The sequence below is a fragment of the Phoenix dactylifera genome, chromosome 2 (genome assembly GCF_051530095.1).
Source record: "Phoenix dactylifera cultivar Ajwa chromosome 2, Ajwa_hap1_PhDact_Kaust_v1.1, whole genome shotgun sequence".
Taxonomy (NCBI): domain Eukaryota; kingdom Viridiplantae; phylum Streptophyta; class Magnoliopsida; order Arecales; family Arecaceae; genus Phoenix; species Phoenix dactylifera.
In genome coordinates, this window is record NC_143191.1 from 33,892,089 (window position 1) to 33,912,038 (window position 19,950).

At 37.0% G+C, this 19,950-nt stretch overlaps 2 protein-coding genes across 3 annotated transcripts; both read left to right on the top strand.

The window, feature by feature from the left end:
• Window positions 1-3,664: 3,664 nt before the first annotated feature.
• LOC148714746 (mitogen-activated protein kinase kinase kinase NPK1-like) lies at window positions 3,665-13,696 on the top strand. Of its 2 annotated transcripts, none has more exons than XM_088716085.1 (18): window positions 3,665-4,087; window positions 4,190-4,231; window positions 4,379-4,444; window positions 4,534-4,644; window positions 4,727-4,807; window positions 4,905-4,982; window positions 6,356-6,438; window positions 7,543-7,624; window positions 7,756-7,856; window positions 11,161-11,200; window positions 11,349-11,408; window positions 11,493-11,542; window positions 11,657-11,804; window positions 11,955-12,173; window positions 12,311-12,648; window positions 12,878-12,945; window positions 13,022-13,333; window positions 13,392-13,696. In XM_088716085.1, the coding sequence occupies exons 1-17, from the start codon at window positions 3,764-3,766 to the stop codon at window positions 13,120-13,122; spliced, it is 1,992 nt and encodes a 663-aa protein (XP_088572211.1). In that variant the 5' UTR covers window positions 3,665-3,763; the 3' UTR covers window positions 13,123-13,333; window positions 13,392-13,696. The 2 variants fall into 2 exon arrangements, with proteins under 2 accessions (XP_088572211.1, XP_088572212.1); XM_088716086.1 differs by having other exon boundaries at window positions 3,666-4,087; window positions 11,349-11,402.
• A 566-nt stretch (window positions 13,697-14,262) lies between these two features.
• Window positions 14,263-18,688, top strand: LOC148714747 (succinate dehydrogenase subunit 7A, mitochondrial-like). Its single transcript, XM_088716088.1, has 4 exons — window positions 14,263-14,426; window positions 14,502-14,570; window positions 14,926-15,028; window positions 18,296-18,688. The coding sequence occupies exons 1-4, from the start codon at window positions 14,370-14,372 to the stop codon at window positions 18,547-18,549; spliced, it is 483 nt and encodes a 160-aa protein (XP_088572214.1). The 5' UTR covers window positions 14,263-14,369; the 3' UTR covers window positions 18,550-18,688.
• The last annotated feature ends 1,262 nt before the right edge of the window (window positions 18,689-19,950 follow it).

Consider the following 19,950-nt stretch of genomic DNA (forward strand, 5'->3'; position numbering starts at 1 on the left):
TGATAAACCCAGGCACAAGCCGTATGACATTTTATTCTTAGCCTGGGGGGGGTGGCCTGCTTGGATTTTTTCGGTCCGACCATGTAGGGTTTTACGGAATAAATCTAAAATAAATTTTTATTTATTTTTATAAAGGAGTAGTTTTAGTTTTTCATAATATTTTTTTTCTAGTTCACATCTACCACACCTAGATGGATAATATTTATTATAAAATTGGACCTCCCTGCTTTGATTAGAGATGCCAACAAGGACGAATACCCAAAATTAAATGAGGATGATTTTGATGATAATTTTTAAAAATAAAAAATCATTCAATTTTATTCTTTTGGTAAATTTTTTGATCCGAAATTGAATCCAAACCCGAACCCAATCTAAAACTCGACATCATACACAAAAGTGAACATACCCGATATATTTTAGTATTCTTATATTTAGTATAAATTTTAGTTTTCTATTCCATTCAATCTGCATCATCGATAGACTATGGATAGGTAAATGGTTAAATGGACAAATCCTACCTACTAGAGATACAACTTTTTTCCTCCATTTGGTTCTTCTTCATGCTTATTGTGTTTGTTGGACTTTTTTTTTAATAATATAGTTAGACTTATTTTTAACTTAGATTATTGTGTTTGTTGGATGGTTGTATTATTATTTTAAACTTATTATATTTATTGGATGTTTGTGTTATTATTTTAGAATTATTAAGTTTATTGGAGGGTTGTGTATTACTTTTAGACGTATTTATTGATTGAGTTGGTATAAATTACATTAACATTATTAATGATATTTTTAATTTATATATTTATATATAAAAAATTTAAAATAAATAAAAAAGTTAAGCAAATTTTTATTTTTATTTTTTAATAATTATAATTTTTATTTTCAAAATTATTCGGTTTCTATTTTGAAAAGCGGTGGTGAATTTTGGATTTAGTTCCAATTTTTTCACTAACCACACCGAATCTACCCGTTTGACATTCTTAGTTTTAACTATCTAAAATATAAATTGAAAACATTATTTCTGGATAAATAGCTTTTTATAACTTGCAAGCAGATGATTGAAGATTCCAAGTTGCTTCAATGTCTATAGAACAGTCAATAAGTTGCACCACCAGTTTAACCAGTGGTTTCTATCATTTTGCCTTCTTTGTCTTCTTCTTCACCCAAACTGACTCCTGCCCGTTTTTACACCCTTTCCTCTCCCATACCATCTCCTCAATGACCATCTCACCTTGGCGAGGATCATAAGAAACATCATTTCATGGAAAATAGGAAGCTCTGGAGTCATAGAAGGGCATACATGACTTATGAATTAGAGTTGCGCCGAATTATCTCTGCAAATTTGAAGTAGCTCAGTCCATCTTCTTTGTAAAATATTCTCATTCGACTTCATGTTGCTTTTCTACCAAGCCTAAAAATTCATCTTCTAATTTTTTATTTGCTAAAATAGCTACCTTTTTTTATTACTTTACTTGAATACTTATAATAACTCTGAGAAAATTAAGACAACAGAAACTCAAGAGTGAGCTCTTATTTTTCTCAGAGCAAAAACTATACTATTTATTGACTTGGTGATCTAACCGGCTCCTTCCACCACAATTGCCGGCTTAGCCTCCGGCTGCTCCAAATCCCAATCTTGATGTAGCTTGTCAAGCATCAGATTGTGCCCTTTCAAATTGCACCTCTTGTATCAAGTCCTCTTCTTGGGACTGATTTATAACCCCTAAGACTCCCCAACACCATCCTTAGCCATACTCTTTGTTGCAGCTGAACTAAGGCCAAAAAATTTATCCTAAATCAGACCCCTATGCAGAATGTTAGAGGATAATTCTCTTGCTGATGTCATTGAGGCCAACTTGGAATCAGTGAGTCCACCTTAGTCTACTAACAATGACTATATCTTGTTCTACTACAATATATCTTTTGAATTCGCATGAATACATTAGGAAGGAGAAGAAAATACAATTTTATTATTAAATAAAATAAAATCTTGGATTTTTAATGTAAGTATAGATAAACCAATACCATTTACCAGTTATCCCCATTTTAATTGGTAAATCTAAACCATTCAACTTACGAATTGCACGTTTCTAAAAAGAAGAGGAGCACCGGAGCTTTTTTTTTACTGTAATTTTTGGAAATTACTTATCGTAATATGGAGCACATATCAACAGCTGATGATTTCACTTTCTCGACAATAAGTTTTCGAAGAGAAAAATTGACAATGGTTAATATTCACAGATTCTTATTCATCATGGTTCTCTTTTTAGTATCCCCCATTCCTTCCACCTTATTTTCATATACTCATAAAACAGATAATTACGAGCTTGATGAGCCTTTCAATCTGAATGTGATGCCTAGACAAGTGGTGGTATATGAAATGTCATTAAGAACATGATTGGTTAATTGACATTCCTTTGGAAATTTCCATCCACCTATATTTCATTATAAATTAAGAACCATGATTTTTTAGTTCACTGTCCACTTAAAGAAAAATAAAGTTACTACTGTCATATAGAGCAATGTTTCTGTCATAGTTGAACATCCAACATCCCTTTGGGTATTGAGAGTTCATTTCAACTATTCTTTTTTTGGTATCATTTTTCTCCTATCTTCCTTTTAGATCATCAATAAATGATTACAATTTGTGGATTCTAAATTTCATTTTTTATTGTTCATGAAACTTGATAAGTAGACAAGTTTTGCAGGTTGCACCTCCCTTGATTTTGTATTATAATAAAATTTTAAATAAAATAAGCTATATCTGTGTTTTTTTTTTTTGGTACGAGCTATATCTGTTTTCAAAGAATGTGATTTTAGCAAATGCATGAATGTCTATATATCCCAGAGATGCTCAGCATGTGGGACGGAGTTTAACTAAAACATGCCTCATGTACTATATACATGAGTTGATGCAGCACGGCTATCGAAAAGAGAGGAAAAGGAGGAGAAGAAGAAGAGAAGAGAAGGAGGAAGGAGGGGAAAGAAGAAGAAGAGAAAAGAGGCTTTTCATTCAATCATGCATTAACTCTAATTAAGTGCATGGATCCATATATATAGGATCACAAAATAACAAAAAAACTCGTACAAATAAAATAATCTCACAAAAGCCTTAAAATGACAATATGCAAGTAAACTGAATCAGCATAAAATAAAATAATATAAAATCAAATCAATCCAGCCACAATAAAGGCGGTCCGGTACTGATGTCCGCACTATGAGGAAGATGCAGGGCCTCTTGCAAACTACTTGTAAATTTACTTTTAATAATAAATTATAAATAAATATATTTTTAAATTTTTATTATGATTGCAACATCAATAAGAATAATAATAAATGAAAATAAAAACGAAAGAACAACAACGCATTGTAAGATAAATGACTCATTATGGATCAAACCTTGCTCATGATATCCATTTATGGAGTGATGTACCTTGCGTATTTTGTTGGTCAGCAGAATATTCCCCCAAATCATGATGGGGAAGGAGAACGATATTGTCGGTGGGAGGGGCCTTTTTGGCTTGAAATCAACGGGGGAAAAGGTGTCCTTCCGCGACTGATGCGGGTAGAAAAGGGGCCCCCTTTCATCACATGTAACGGTCCATAAGGGCATTTTCGGCCCTTCGGATGTAAAAATTTGAAAAGAGTGCCAGTTTCTTTTTTAACCTGTATTCGTTCTCTACGACGCTGCAGATCTCCACACCTACAGCGAGCGCCGACGAACCCTAACACGAAGAACAAGGAAGAAGGCGGGCCGATCATGCAAGACATCTTCGGATCCGTCCGCAGGTCTCTGGTTTTCCGACCAAACCCTTATGGCGATGAGGCCTCCAATGGTGGCGGTGGATTCGGTGGCATCGCGGAAAAGATCGGTTCTTGCATCAGAAAATCGAGGGTTGGGTTGGGTTTAGGGCTAGGGTCCCTCCCCAAGGCCCCATCCCAACCTCCGGGGTCTCCGATCGCCGCCGAGGACAGCGCCCCCCCGATCCAGTGGAGGAAGGGCGAACTCATTGGCTGCGGTGCCTTTGGCCAGGTGTACATGGGTATGAACCTCGATTCTGGGGAGCTACTCGCCGTGAAACAGGTCTTCCTTTTGTTTTGAGTATTCTTTTTTCGGGGTCAGGGTTAAACATTTGAACTTTCTTGGTTCTCGGTTGCTGACTGTGGACTGGTGTCTGGTTTGTAGGTCTTGATCGAGAAGAACAATGCTTCCAAGGAGAAAGCTCAAGTTAGGGTTTTAACCTTGTTTATTTACTACAAGGATGCTTTATTTTGATTTTTTTTTTTTGAGTCGCACCACAAGCTGTTCTTTTGTTTATAAAAGTGTTGGTTTTGTACGTATTTTTGTAATGTTATCCTTTAAATATATGGGCAGGCTCATATAAAGGAGCTCGAGGAAGAAGTCAATCTTTTAAAGAAGCTTTCTCACCCCAATATTGTTGTAAGTGAAGTATACTGCCTTTTCTCATGAAGTGGTTGGTCTGTTTTCTTAGCTGATTCCATCTAAATTCTTATTTGGGTTTTGAACAGAGATACTTGGGAACTGCTAGGGAGGAGGAGACCTTAAATATTCTCTTGGAATTTGTCCCAGGTGGATCAATTTCATCGCTGCTTGTGAAATTTGGGTCCTTTCCGGAGGCTGTAAGTGACTCTTTTTTTCGTTCTCACTTTAATTCCCATATATGAAATGCTGATTTATATAGTAATTCCCTCTTTTAAACAGGTTATTAAAATGTATACAAAGCAGCTGTTGCAGGGCCTTGAGTATCTTCATCATAATGGAATCATCCATCGGGACATAAAGGCAATACCTTTTTTCCAACATAGTCCATTATGATCTTGTTGTTCTGTTTGTTTTCTCACTGACAATAGGAAAATATTTTATTTTTTTCAAATTGCAGGGTGCAAACATACTTGTTGATAACAAAGGTTGCATTAAGCTCGCAGATTTTGGGGCATCTAAGCAAGTCGCCAAGCTGGTAGGGAGGCAAAATTGTTATTACCTTTTTTGCCTATTTTAATATTTTACTGCACCATAAACTTCTGAGGAGTTCTCTGTGATAGGACTAATACACAGGCCAATTTTTTAGATTGTAAGATTTGATCCTTTCATGTGGCTTGAAGAGTCCATAGAGTTTATTTCATAGTCTTGATCAATTTGTTTGCTACTGACTTATATAGTGTATGAATGGGTTGTCATAATATATGGTCCAGCATGATTAAAATTTGTTAGAATTCATTAGGTGTAAGATTTAGATCTGATTTTATACTATTTTACTTGATGAATTCTATTCGTTGTATCACATTTAGGTTGGGTCCTAATTTTTGGTCTAGACCAGACAATTTGAACTAATTGAAAGTTACGCTAGATATACACAACTGCAATTGTGCCAGTGGTATCTGGCCAAGTTTATGAAATGATTCCCACTAGTTCAGAATTTAGGTCTTGATCAACTCCAAATTGGATTAAGCTTTTGTTGGGTACAGCTTTCTGACAAGTGAAAACAATCACAACCTTAGAATTTTACCTTGCAAAAACATGTGAAAGAAAAAGAGGGAGGAAGAACACACTTTTTCTTAGCCAAAATGTATGAATTTTTTCTTCCTTTTACTTTTTTTCCAACTGTGTTTGAACTTTATGACATAGCTGTTGGGGGCCAGACATAAGTTATGAGTTAAAGTTATTTTTTTTGTGTGATGAAATAACCTAAGCAGTAGTAATAAATAAGGTGCATGGTAGACTGATGCTTTACTCTGCTGCATATTCACTCAATTCCAACAAAAAAGGTCAATCCTGTTGAACACACTTATTGTAATTCAGGAGTATAACGTGCTCTTTATGAGCTAAAGTAGCCTCCTGGAAGTTGGATACTCTTACTCATATAGTTAAGTTTCTTAGGAATCTGCAATTTCATTATGGAGTTATGCAGACACTCTAATACTTCAAAGTTTAATCTTAGTTGATCTACTTGTATTTCTTAAAGTTTGATGGCAGTTTATGTGTTAAGGTCCTTTTGCACATACTCTTGCTTCTTGATGCTCTATGAAAATACACAATTTCTTTATCAAGAGGGCTTTAGGATAATGACCAAGCTGGCCAGACGAGCCTTTCAACTGCTGATAGAGATGGGCTTAATGGTCATCATATGGTACAGAAGCACATGCTGTATAACTTCGTTATGTTGTGAATCAATGTCATCTTTTCCTGTCATTTATTATTTATTTTCTAAAACATTTAAATATTAACGAATCTGTTTTACCATTTATGTCTTGTTTCCTTTTCATCCTTCATTCTTTTCATGCTTTTGTTTTTTGTAGCATCTATAAATATACGAGCCTTTGAATTTGTCAGGCAACTATGACGGCAGCCAAGTCAATGAAAGGTACTCCATACTGGATGGCACCAGAAGTAATTGTTCAAAGTGGGCATAGCTTGTAAGCATATCCTTTCCATATTTTAACTACTTGTGGAGACAATTTCTTTCTATATAATGATGCATTTCAAACTAACTTATTGCTTGCCTGCTATTCATTTTTTTATTTGAAGCATCTTGCTTTGCTAATCAATGGTTATATTTCCATTTATCTATCTTTTTTGAACTATCATTTCATTTTTTGGTAAAATGGTAAACATCTGCATAGTAAAAGACATAGCAATGGAATTTCTGTATTTCTATGTTATTCTACCATCTTTTTTTTCCAATGTTTCTATAAAGAAATATGTTGTAACTCCATTGTGGTTATACGATTGTTCCTTAGTTGTCTTGTAAAGGTTTCTCTTTGGCTACAGTCTGAAAATGAAAATGAATCATGTCTAGAATAACATGACAAGGAAGATCTGTATTAATTGTAGATTATCCCTCTTTCGGCACAAGAACAGTTGTTTGATGTTGATATTCCCTAATAATTCAAAAGCTATGACAATAGTGCTGGCTAAGAGATATTGAACCTTTCTCGTGCATTTAAACCATCCTTAAGTTTACTAGAGATACTTTAGATGTCTAGTACACAATTATACTTCCCTTTTACCAGTTTTAACATAGTAAAAGAACTTCATAGCTCTTAGCAATAAGGTCCTACTCACCCCTTGTTTAGGGAATGTTACTATTCTAAAGTTTGTGCATTCCAAAATGTCAGTTGATACTGGGGGGGCCAACCTACCCCTTTTCTTAGAGACCCATGATTTTTTATTGCAGCCAGAGTAGAATGGTGCATTGGTAAGGGATATGGAAACCATATATTTTGTTCACGTCATATTATGGTGGTGTCATGATTCAATATGTAGGTCAAACATTAAGGGTAGTGATTTATACTAATAAAATATCGCACTTGATTTTTAGCTCAAGAATTCTTTTTTTTTTTTCTTTCCATTATAGTCATTTTTTCTGATTTTTGGAGCTTATGTTGTACTTTTGGACATGTTAAATTGCATTTGCGCTGTTGATCCATATAGCTTGCTTTGTTGAACAAACAGTTTTATTGATAACTTTCATTCTTCTAATAGCTTATTTTGTTGTTGTCCTGTGTTAATACTTTCAGCTCCGCTGACATTTGGAGTGTTGGTTGCACTGTTATTGAGATGGCCACTGGCAAGCCTCCTTGGAGCCAACAATACCAAGAGGTATCTCTCTGTCTCTCTCTTCCCCTCCCTCCCACCCTCTCTTCGTCCCTTCATTCTTTACAGAATTTGATTAGGTTTGAAATAAAATTTTAAATAACTATTGAGATGCCTAACATTCAAATTTTGTTCAGGTTGCTGCTTTATTTCATGTTGGCACAACAAAGTCACACCCACCAATTCCAGAGCATCTATCTTTAGAGGCCAAGGATTTTCTTTTAAAATGCCTACAAGAGTATGTACTCTTGGTTCTTTTTTGTTTGGTTTGTTTATGCTAAACTATGGCTATTTGATGGTAGCCATGTCATTAAGGTAGTTAATTTACAGTTCAGTTTTCAAAATCACTTTCTTAAATATTCCATTATTTGCAAATAACTATTCATCACTCTTATTAAATAGTGTTTGAATGGATATATACTCATTTTTGTTGTTGATATGTCCTATTCATGGTACGTCGTACTAGCCCAATTGGATGGTACGGGACATACCGGCACGGTACTGGTACCCAGTACGAGTGGCGCACCGACACTCGGTATGGCAAAAAATTTTTGTACCGTACTGTACCGTACCGACACTATGCTAGTGGGGCACTGATACAGAATTCGGTACCAAGATAGCGAACCTTGGTCCTATTACTAGAAATGTTTACATCCAAAACCTATTCTAATGTCTAATATCTTGATGGACATGCATCCAAGCCTAGTTCTGTTCTTGTTTATTTTTCTTTCAACTAGAAATGTTTAGAGAAAATTGTTTTGTCTATTCTTGATTGACCCTATCTAATTGTAGCATCTATTTTCACCAAAGGTTAGTTATAGTCAAAGCCATTCCAAATCCAGCCTTTCACATGTATCCAAACAGCCCTTCTTCACAAAATCAACATCATAATGAATCTATTCTGAAAGTTTGAAGACTAATATCTCAATATATATATATATATATATATATATATATATATATATATATATATATATATATATATATATATATATGTACATATGTACATATATATGTTGACCTATATATGTGTGTGTGTATATATTGTAAATATATACTTATAGGCATATGTATATATAGATGAATTGGATTCCTTACAATTGGATATGGAACTAGATCTAGTTGATTCCCTAGCTATTGGATGTACATGGATCTTAATGCTCTAACATTCTACGCCACCCTTGGGTTAGCTCCTCTTTATCTTGTTCCATTATTGTGAAAGAAAAAATAAAAGACAAAGTGTCAGTTTGGAGAGAGGCACACGACTCTCCTCTCTCCATGCTACCTCTCCACACTCTCTCTTCCTCTCCTTTCTTTACAATATCTCTTTCTCCTCTCTTTTCTACTACTCTCATTCTATCTCCCTCTCCTCAAAGATTTGTCTCTATCCTCTCAAGTTCTCTTTACTCTCTCTCTCTCTCCCCCTATTCCCCTTTTCAGGCTTCCTCCTTCTAGAGAGAAGACAAGGCATTCATCTCTCCCTCCTTGCTTCCTCCCTTCCTTGCTTTTCTTATTGTATATCTTTCTCTTTGAAATTTCTTCTTCTTTTTCTTGTAGTTGATTTATTTTGACCCTAGATCTAGGATCTTAAAGAAAGCCCTGAAATAGCACAAAAAAAATTCTTCAAGAAGTCAAGGAGCATAGTCCCACTCCTGTCTTTGCTGTCTCCACATCCCTCCATTTCGTCCAACATAAAGAGATAACCTAGTAGGTATAAACAATTAAAGTTAAGATGTAAATAGTAACATTGATTTAGTCAAGATTCACAATCTATTGGATAAGAAGAAAAAAGCAAAATCTTATCTTTGACTTCCTACTTTCTAGAATTTGAGTAAACACGTAGCATGCAGAGATAAAGATCTATGCGGCCTATTATAAACAATAACGTTGAAATGATAGTCACCATCTAGAACAATAAGCACTAAAGTTTTAGAAATAAATACTAAAAGTCTAGTAATATGATGGTCAGGTGAGACCTGCTTCGAAGTAAAGGGATAATATAAAAAATAGTTAGTGTTAGGTAGTAAACTGTAACGTTGCCATAATAAAGAATTGTAGCCCACTGGATTAACAGAAAAAGCAAGATTTCATCTTTGAACTTTCTGCTTGCCAGATTCAAGTAAACACTTAGCATGTAGTAATAAAGATTAGCACAGCCAGGTTAAACAATAATCGTTAAATGATAAACAGCAAGTTTAGAACAATAAGCACTAAATTGCATAAATAAGTATGCTCATGAAAAATAAATTTGATATTTGTAGGTCAAGTAGTTGGTCCGGCAAGAAGCAGTGGGAATGCACCTATCTTTTGTTAGATTTTTTTAATGCGAGATTGATATAATGATTATCACTTGGTCACTATAGAAGCCTATCTAACTTTGTCTTCAAGCCAAGGATCTTATATACACAAGTTATTATATGCTAGGCATCTTTGGAAAGGAGCTCTAGGGAGGTGGCTTCTTGGCCTCTGCAGTCATGACCAAATAGCCAGTTGGCCTTTTTGGCAGAGAGCTTTAAGAGAGAGGGACAAAAAGAGCGTAGAGAGAGAAGGAAGAGAATGAGAGTGAGAGCTGATAAGGTTGGCATCTCTTTGAGAGAGAAGGGAGAGAACAAGAGGGTATATTCAAGATGAGAGAGAGGAAGAGAGAGTAGCAAAAGAATGAGGAAGCGGGAGAAACAGGGAAAGAGAAGAGAAGGGGGAGAACAAGGGAGAGAGTGCAGAGAAGAGAGAGAAAGGGAGAAAGAGCAAGGGAGGTGGTATAGATAAACGGAGATTCTATACCTCTTTTTGATTTAATATTTTTCTTTTTCTCAATTCACGGCAATGGAATGAGATAGAGAGGAAAACTAGGGGGTGTTAGAGTATTAAAATCCATACCCATCTAGTCGCTGGGGAACTGACCAGATGTTGTCACAAATCTGGTCATGGGGAGCCTAGTTCACTTCAGCATATATAGGTAGAGACCACCAAATATGTGATATTTGGTTTCTAGGCATTTTTGGTGGTATGGATCATAATCAACGGTGGATCTTCGATTTAAATATCTCATTATTAGTTTTGAACTCAAGAGGAGTAGATTCCATCTTCTCTCGAGAGGAGTAGATACTATGGAGGGGAGCATATAGAGGTGCTTTAGTCTCGTCTTTACTCTTCCAGTTGAGATTTCTTAAGCTTTTATATTGTGTTCCATCTCTCTTATTTTTCCTAGAGTCCCATGTTTACCAATCAGGTGTTAAGCACCTATCCTCACTATGAAGTTGGTTATAATGGAAACTGTTCTACATCAGCTTTGTACCCTAAGACCCTAATTTATCCTGCACCTTCTAGACTCTCTTTAATAATCACTGCTTCTATTTTTTTTTATTTTTTTTTTATTTTTTTGCTTCCTACGTTTGTCATTGACAAAGTTCACTCGAGATTTCTGAAACTACTTTCTATGAAACTCAAAAAGGAAAATATTTCATATGCTGCCTTTTGGAATATATTTTATTTTTCTCATGCTTTCTCTGAAGTCCTAAGGACCAGCATTGCATTGTTTTCAGGGAACCAAACTTGAGGCCGAGTGCTTCTGACTTGCTTCAGGTAATACTGACTTTTGTTTCAAACTAACAGATAATGAAGTAATATTTTATTCATATTTAACTCATCATCCTGATGATCCAATGTCACCAGCATGGAAAAAAAGGTTTGACTCATGTCATGTATTTATTCCTTGATATTTTCTGTGCAGCATCCCTTTGTTACAGGGGAATTTCAGGATCCACAACCATTATATTTTTCTTCAGTTAAGGTCAACTTACCGAATAGACATTAATTATATTTCATCAGTTGTTTCATCTCAAGTCTTCCTCCCTTGATAATGGTCTCATGGCAGGAACACTCCAAAACTGTGGTTACATCATCGAAAGTGCAGATGAATAACTTGTAAGGAGTATATTCATGATATTTTTGTTTTGCAAATTGTTTCTGTTGTGCATTGGCGACTTGAAAAAGCTCTTCTGCTACATTGTTAATCTGACAACTATGTGGTGCTTGCAGGGGCTTGAACTATGTGAATCGTGTAAGTGGCAGTGACTTCACCATGAACCCTGAGAAGTCCTCAACAGTAAGACCTATCTGGGATGCCGGTACTGATGATGACAAGTGTAGGTCTAATGACACAGATGATTTTCCAGTGGTTGGATCGGTAAGATTTCTTTTCTTTACAACTAACTTATACTGCTTTAAAAGAGGTTTCATTAATGACTCATTCTAACCTGTATTATATGATGGAGTACCATTATACTGCTTGCTGAAGTTAAATAATGATTTACTTCTTCTCGTGTATTGATTTCAGAGCTTCAATCCAATATCAGAACCCTTCGATGACTGGCCATGCAAGTTTGACATTGGTCCAGAACAAATAATCATGAACTCAGAGGACGTGGGTGAATCACCTAATGGAGCTTCAGATGATGGTCAGGAAGGGAAAAATGACTTTACGTTCCCTTGTGAGCCAATATGCGAAGATGATGAAGTCACAGAGACAAAAATTAAAGCCTTCCTGGATGAGAAGGTATATTATTAACAGCTTTTTGCTTAAAAAATGGCTAATTATTTGATTTATCCATATAACACATGAACAAGGACTAGCAAGCAGTTTTATTATCCATGATTTGCAAGTGATGCTTATTGAACAACCATACATCCCAGGCCCTTGATCTGAAGAAGCTGCAGACCCCTCTATACGAGTTCTACAACACTTTGAATGCTAAAAGTTCTCAAGGATTTGAGAGTATGTGTATGGAGAACATCACAAATAATTCAAAATTACCCTCCAAAAGCAAATCATCCCCCAAAAAAGTAATAAGTGGATCATCTTCCCCATGCGTTGTTGATACCATGAAGAACATTAGCCCTGGCAATTGCAGTAGGCGAGTCTCAAGCAGTGGTGTGGAGAATAATCAAATTCTGAGAGAAATACCTTCTTCTCGGCTTAATGAGTGGGGAGATATTCTTCAGGATGCTCAACAAGGACCAACAAACTTAAGGTTTGCTAACAATACCTATATTCCGATATGATTTTATAGCTTCCTGCTACATTATATTGTTTAACCTATTAGGAAGGAGAACTTATAGGAAATCATTGATGTTTATGCTTGACATGCTCTTCAATCATCATGATGTATGGGAGAAATTCTTTCACCTATTTGTTTCCCCCTAGCACGTGCATATCATTTTTCTTTCTCAGCTGATCACAATAACATGTGTTGAGAACAGTGCAAGCTTTTCTGAGAGACGGAGGAAGTGGAAGGAAGAGCTGGATCAGGAGCTTGAGAGGGAAAGAGGTAATTTAAGCTTCACAAACCCATCTTACTATTTGCATTATGATTTTTTTAAAATCATCGATGACTCTACTTGCAGAGATGTTGCGCCAGGCAGGTCTTGTAGGAAAAATTTCTCCGAAAGGTGCAGGTCTACATCGAAAGAGAGACCGCTTGACACATGCATCTCCAGCCAAATAAACTAATAAACCATACATACTTGCCCGGCCCCTTTTTTTTCTTTCTGCATGCTTCATCTGGTCGTCGATCAATATAAACAAATAGCAGCAAATGCAGAAGGTTTCAATCTTTAGGTTGAATTAATATGATTTCACATCCTGCAATCATTGATCTCTTTCAAGTGAGTATAGGAAAGCAAGATAGCCAAGTCGCCAGCATATTTTGCCGTTTTGTGAGGCTTTTCAGGTTGCAGAATGGCCTCTCTCGTCGATCCGCTGAATAAACATGAGCAACTAAACAAGAAAGTCCATCACGTTCATCTGTCAATGCACAAATTTGAGGTGCGGTAAAGAGGCATCTCTTGGTAAAAGTGCAGCAGCGAGACGGTCGTCGATGCGATATGAGTAAAGATGCTAATGCTGTGCTCGTTTTGCAGAGAAATTGGTCAGTGGCATGTGAAGCAGGATCATGTTTGGCTTTACTAGTGCATTGTTACGCTTCTTGTTGGAGTCTGATTTTTTTTTTAAAAAAAAAAAAGTTGTAGAACATTCTATAAAATAAATGCACTAGAAATTCATTACAAAAGAATACAAAACCTCCAAAGCAGCCGACATTTTTTAATAGTAGAGCCCAATGGAACACTATTCACAGTTGGTGTGGCTGACGACATCAAATCCAATTAGTTTCCCTTAATTAGTGCAAAATATTTGTGCTGTGAGTATGGCGATGCTGATGGGTTCCATTGGGCAAACAATGAATTCCACTGACCTGTCAATTATTTCATCCAATGTCGAATAACTGAAACCAGCATATTTGATGCATAGCCCACATGCGGGGGTTCTTTGGTTTACAAGTTTTAAATAAGATAAGGTTCATTAAAAATCTAAAATAAGCAGACTTGTAAGAATGATTGTTTGGTTAAAACTTGTTTTGCTAAAATTGAGGAAACATAAAACCTGAAAAGTGAGTTTTATGAAAATAAATCTCCATTTTTCATAAAATTGATTTTATAAAGATTCATATTCTATAATTATCTATTTTAGAAAAAATATAGAAAATTCCCCAAAAAAAGATCTATTTTATAAAGAATTATCATTCTCTCGTATGCATTTGCGCATGCATTTTGCTTGTGTGTTTACGAACGCAGGACCGCGCGTGCGATGCACGAGCCATAGGGCTGGCGGTTGCCTGTTAAGTGGCGAATTCACGCCTTTTTCCACCTCTCGTGTGAAGCAGCGCATTGTGGTCCGGAGCTGCGCTGCGCCGCAATGGCTGATCCTCTCTCCAAGTCCTCCCTCTTCTCGAGCTTGCGCTCCCACTCCCAGGTCTATTCTCTCACCACGATCTCTCTCTTCGATCTTTTTTTACTAAATCTCTCTGATCTCCGATCCGTGCCACAGAAGGCGGAGCCAGCGCTCCATCTCTCCCGCAGCGGATACCACGTCGTGCTCGGAGCTCGCGAGAAGGCGGTGAGCATTCTTCCCCTTATTGTCTTCTAATTCCTACCTATCATCAGCAAAAATTTGTGCGTTAGGATTTCAATCTTCTAATTTCTATCTATCATCATCGCTTTCTTGTGACTGATGATTGGAGATCAATGCTTTGGGATGAGTGGAAGCAAAATCAGAATAATGCTTTTATGAGTTTGTTCTTGGTGTGTGCTAACAATCATGTGATCCTTTTAAGTTTTGATATTTGATCAACTTATTGTGACAGCCCATTAAATGTTCTTTTCCCTTCACTATGATTATGTGATCATAATAATACTCTTGTGCTTGATTCGCTGATCTTATAATTCTGATTGTGTAATGCATGATACGGCAGCTCCTGAAAGAAGATCCTGCGCTTAAGAAGTTCAAGTCGTTCAAGAATACTGCGAAGCGGGTATCGAAATTTGGGGACGCCCTTTCCGTGCTTGTCGTTGCTGGTATGATTTATTAGCAAACATGATTGGTTTTCTGGTTAAGCTTTGACCTAATTGCAATTCTTATTGTGAAATACGATATTGTCATCCAACAAGCATGCGATCTTAATGCTAACAGAAACTTGTTTTGCTGCATCATGGGTAGGGGTGGCAATCGGGTCGGGTCAGACATAAACGGGTCGGGTCAGATGTTAAACGGGTCAGAAATATATAAACCTGAACCTGACCTATTTATTAAACAGGTCAGAAATTACAATCTGAACCCAACCTGTTTAATAAACAGATAATCCGATCCGATCCGTTTAACCTGTTTAATAAACAGATCAATTAAACAGGTCGGGTTCGTTTATGCTTACCCGTTTAACTAAATATTATTATAAATAATTAGAAATAAAATACTCAAAAAAAGGAGAGAGATTAGAAATTACCCGTGCTCGGTCATCGGTGCTTCACTGTTTCCCTCGTCTTCCCCATCGGGGAGCTTATCGGCGCTCCTCGGTAGTCGGCCCGCTATCGTCGTCATCCACCGGCAAGAGAGAGAGAGAGAGATGGGAGGTTCGACGGGGAGAGAGAGAGGTGGGGGATTGGGGACCTTGGGGTTCCGTTCGGCAATAGAGAGATGTGGAGCGGTTGGGAGGCTTCGACGGAGAGAGAGAGAGAGAGGTGGGACTGTGGGAGGGTTAGACGGAGAGAGACAGAGGTGGGGGGTTGGGGCTTTGGCAAGAGAGAGAGGGTGACTGTTAGTTTGAAATGAAGAGATTAAGAGAGATACGAGTACGACTCACCGTTTCTCTTCCCTTCTTTCTAATTTCTCTGCTCCTTTTCTTTCGTCTTGCTCCTCAGCTCCATGGCGGCTGTGAGATTTCTCCTCCGCCGTGGCTCCTTCGTCGCCGCCCGCTGCTCGGGTCCGAGCCGTCGAAACCCTTGAGTTGCTGTGCCGCACGGGGAGGCGGAAGTAGCCGGCACGAGGGAGGAGAGGGCGGAGGTCCGGAGGAGAGGGGAAGAGGGACAGGCAAAGAACTCGGGCGGCGGCGGCACTAGAGCTAACCCTAACCCTAAAAAGAATGGAGAATAGGAGAATGGAGAACATGAGTGTGGACGGGTGGAGTGATGGAGTCGTGAATCGTTATTCGTGAACCTCACGGCTCGCGCTGAAATTAGGCAGACGCGGGGAGCTGGGCCGACGTGGGGAGCTGGGCCGAGCGGTGAGTTGGGCCGAGCGGTAGCCTGTAGGCCTTGTGGGTTGTGGGCCTGTGGTCCTTATTTCCTTATCTATCAGCCCAAAAATTAAACAGGTTATACGGGTTAAACGGATCAGATATCTAAAACCCGTATCCGACCCAATTACTAAACAGGTTAAACGGGTCAACCTGTTTACGATCCGAACCTGTTTAGGCCAAACCCAAACCTGTTTATGGCGGGTCGAACACGGATCAGGTTGGCGGGTCGGATCATATTTTGCCACCCCTAATCATGGGTTATGTTCAGTGATTTTATAGGATTGTGGAATAAAAATGCATATAGTAGATTGTTCGTAGAAGTACTATGTTATTCACTTATGGCCGCAGAATGAGTTCTAATTTGTTTATCTTCTTCGCATCTTTCCTTGCATGGAAGCATATGCGTTTACATGTACTTTTTAGAGTAGTGCGTGTGAACTGTGAAGAGTAATTTCTTTTCAGCTCATTCAACACTAGTCGAAATGCACCCATCTTGTAAATAATTTAGATTGATAAGCATGTTCTTTACTCTTTCAAATGCATCTATGCTGGTGAGTATTAGGAACTTGCTGATGCTTGAGACTGGATAAGATGACTAGATATCGTCCAAATTAAGAAAAGGAACGAGCTAGCATTCCTATTTATTGTGGTTCATATGATGTTATTTTCTCCCCCCTTGTATAGAGGGATCTATGTAGATTAGACAAAGTTTACCAACAAGGTTTTCAGTGTGACAAGTGATTAATAGGACATGCAATTAAGATGGGGTATTGCAGGTTGACTATGCCACAAGTTAGTCCAAGTAAACTAGTGATTTTGAAGATGTTCATTTAGGTGCCTAGACACAAATATAAAGAGGCGCATAAAATATGCAAAAGCAGTTAAGTAGGGCATGTTTAAATCCCATGAAGGTTGGCTTGTGTGCACATATTTACATGTAGGGGTGCAATCAAGCCGAGCCAAGTCTAGCAGCTAGAGACTTGAGTTTAGTTCAATTCAATTCATAATACTCGGGCTTGAAATTTGACTCGAAATCGATCGAGCCTTAGTATCCAAGCTCAATCAAAACAAAGCAATACTTAAGATCGACTTGAATATCAAACCGAGCCATACTTGAGCTTAAGTTTGAGCCTTTGTCATAATTAAAAAATTATAGTTAAAAATTAGAAGTTAGATCATATTAAAAAAAATATAAATATTATATTTAAAATATTAAATTAACAATATATATATTATAAATAAAATATAATATTATTAAAAATATATATACTCGACTAGACTCGTGAGCCTTCGAATCGAGAATTTGGTTATCCGAGCTTAACTCAAAAAATTATTCAAGCTCGACTCGAGCTTAGTAATAGTCAAGTCCAGCTCAAGTAGCTTGCAAGCTACTCCGCTCATTTGTATCCCTGTTTACGCGTAGGCCTTGCTTCACCAAGATGCACACCTTGCTTTGCATGTGATGCTACACTTTTTCAGGACAAACATATTTAGGTATACTAGAATTTCTAATTTAATAGCAAATCACAAGTGTCCAATGGTGGTTGCTGAATCATGTTTTGGACATGACTGATTGTGCATTTTTTGCATAATTTATTTCAGATCTCAATGATGTTGGTGGTAAGAATACAAATCCCAAGATGTAGTTGTTAGCTATTTCTGCACTAAAGGATATTGACATTATCGTCTGCTGCTAGTTGCAACCATCTGCTATGGCATATGGCAGGTGATTATCGTCACAGAAGCAGGCCATCTGGGTACTTCTATAATATGAAGGAGCATATTATAGATATTTTTGCCTCTTTGAGCATGTGTTTCTTATGTGTTCTTTATTATTTTTATAATTCAGATTACTACGAAATAATAATCGCTGATAATGCAACAAACAAAAGCTGTCAAGCTGTCATCACTGAATATGCATTAAACTCTTAGTAGTTTAACCAATTCCACAAAAGTTAAGAATAGACAAATGTTAAATATCATATGCTTATTTTGGTTACTGCATTTACAAGTTATCAGAAAATGCAGTCATTTTGTTTCTTTGTTTCAGTGTGCAGCTACGAAGTTTATGCAGTTGCAGTTAGTAGAAAGGAACAAAGGCTGCACTGGCACTATCAATTTTGCGTGATCAAAAAAATTGGTTTCCATTCTTCTTATGTGCTTTTTCAGACTGCCTTTGGCATTGCTATGTCAGACAGCACTGCCAATCATTTTAAAACATCGGCCCTCGTAGAAATAAAAATGATATTCCAAAACTCAAGGATTTTATTTTCCAGTTTTTATTTGAAAAGTCTTGTGTTGTAAATTGAGGATCGGTTTCTCAGATCCTTTGCACATTGGTTGTGCTTTTTTTTTTTTTTGATAATACGAATAATTTATACTACTCTAGTATAAGTACATCTAAGTAAGTAGGGAATACAATATTATGGAAATGAAAAGGGTAGCCTCAAGATTATCTCACAACCAACCACTAAAATACTGAACCATATGAGAGAACTTAGGCGGCCCTCCTGATATACACAGTTGGCTCGAAAAATAGCAATTAATTGTACTTCAGTGGGCACTTAAGATTCTTGAAAGAGTGTGTTAATTTCTAATATATTGGCTGTTTATGAGCTAGAAAGTGTTTTAGATGTTATCGCTACATTATGTTTAGATTTCTTTAACCATATATATTATTTGCTCCAAAGTTATCTATCTTAGTATTAAATCTTATACCGATACTATTCTGTTACAATATAGATATGCGGTATGGCATGAAATATGGAGGCGCACCAAGATCTCTCTTATGTTGTTGCTCTGTAATCTCAAATGCAGCATCTCAATCGCATCCTTTACTGCTCACAACTGAAGATCATTCAAGATCACATTCACCGCAAATCCCTTATATAATATCTAAAATTTAGATATTTATATAATTCATTATTGTAAATTATATAGCAAAAATTATAATTTTAAAAATGGAAATCCCTATACCCCACCAAGTCTGCACCGAGTTCCCCTTTTTTCTCTCTCTCTCTCTCTCTCTCTCTCAGCCTTCCACCTGTTGGCCACCACAGCCGCTCCTCTCTCTCTCCCCTCCTCCTCGGCGCCTCACTCTATCCTGCCGCCATCACACATTCTCAAGTCTGGTTTAGTCTCTTCACGCAACAAATATACGGATGGAAGGAGACACAAATACTGCTATTTGTTGGAAGCCGGCATCCCTAACTCGACTACCTTTCCAATTGCTTCATAGAGAATCCATTTTTCCTATCAAACAGGGTGTCTAGTTTTTAAAAATTCAAATTTCCCTAATTGTGCTAAACAGCATATGAAACAATATTTTTGATTGCAACCAAATCGTCAACATCCCACATCTGAAAGAGAGCCTAAAATATAATCAGTGAAACCTGAAGGCTTGTGAAGAGGAGCAACCTTCATGAAAGAATTGAAAAAGAAAAGGCAAGCTGACTTTGGAGCAAAATGAATTTTGAAGATCGACTTTGGAGTCAACTTCATCCAACCACCAAAATAAAAGACATTGGGCACAACAAGAGAAGACGTAAAAAATCGCATGCTAGAAGATGTAAAAAATGGCATGCAGGACAGCAACTACAAACGGTGAGCTCCTGATTCACGGATCAATTTGACTATTATTCACTATTCAAGGGCAGATACAAAATCGGACATGTTTTTATGTTCAAGTATTAATTAAAAAAAAGA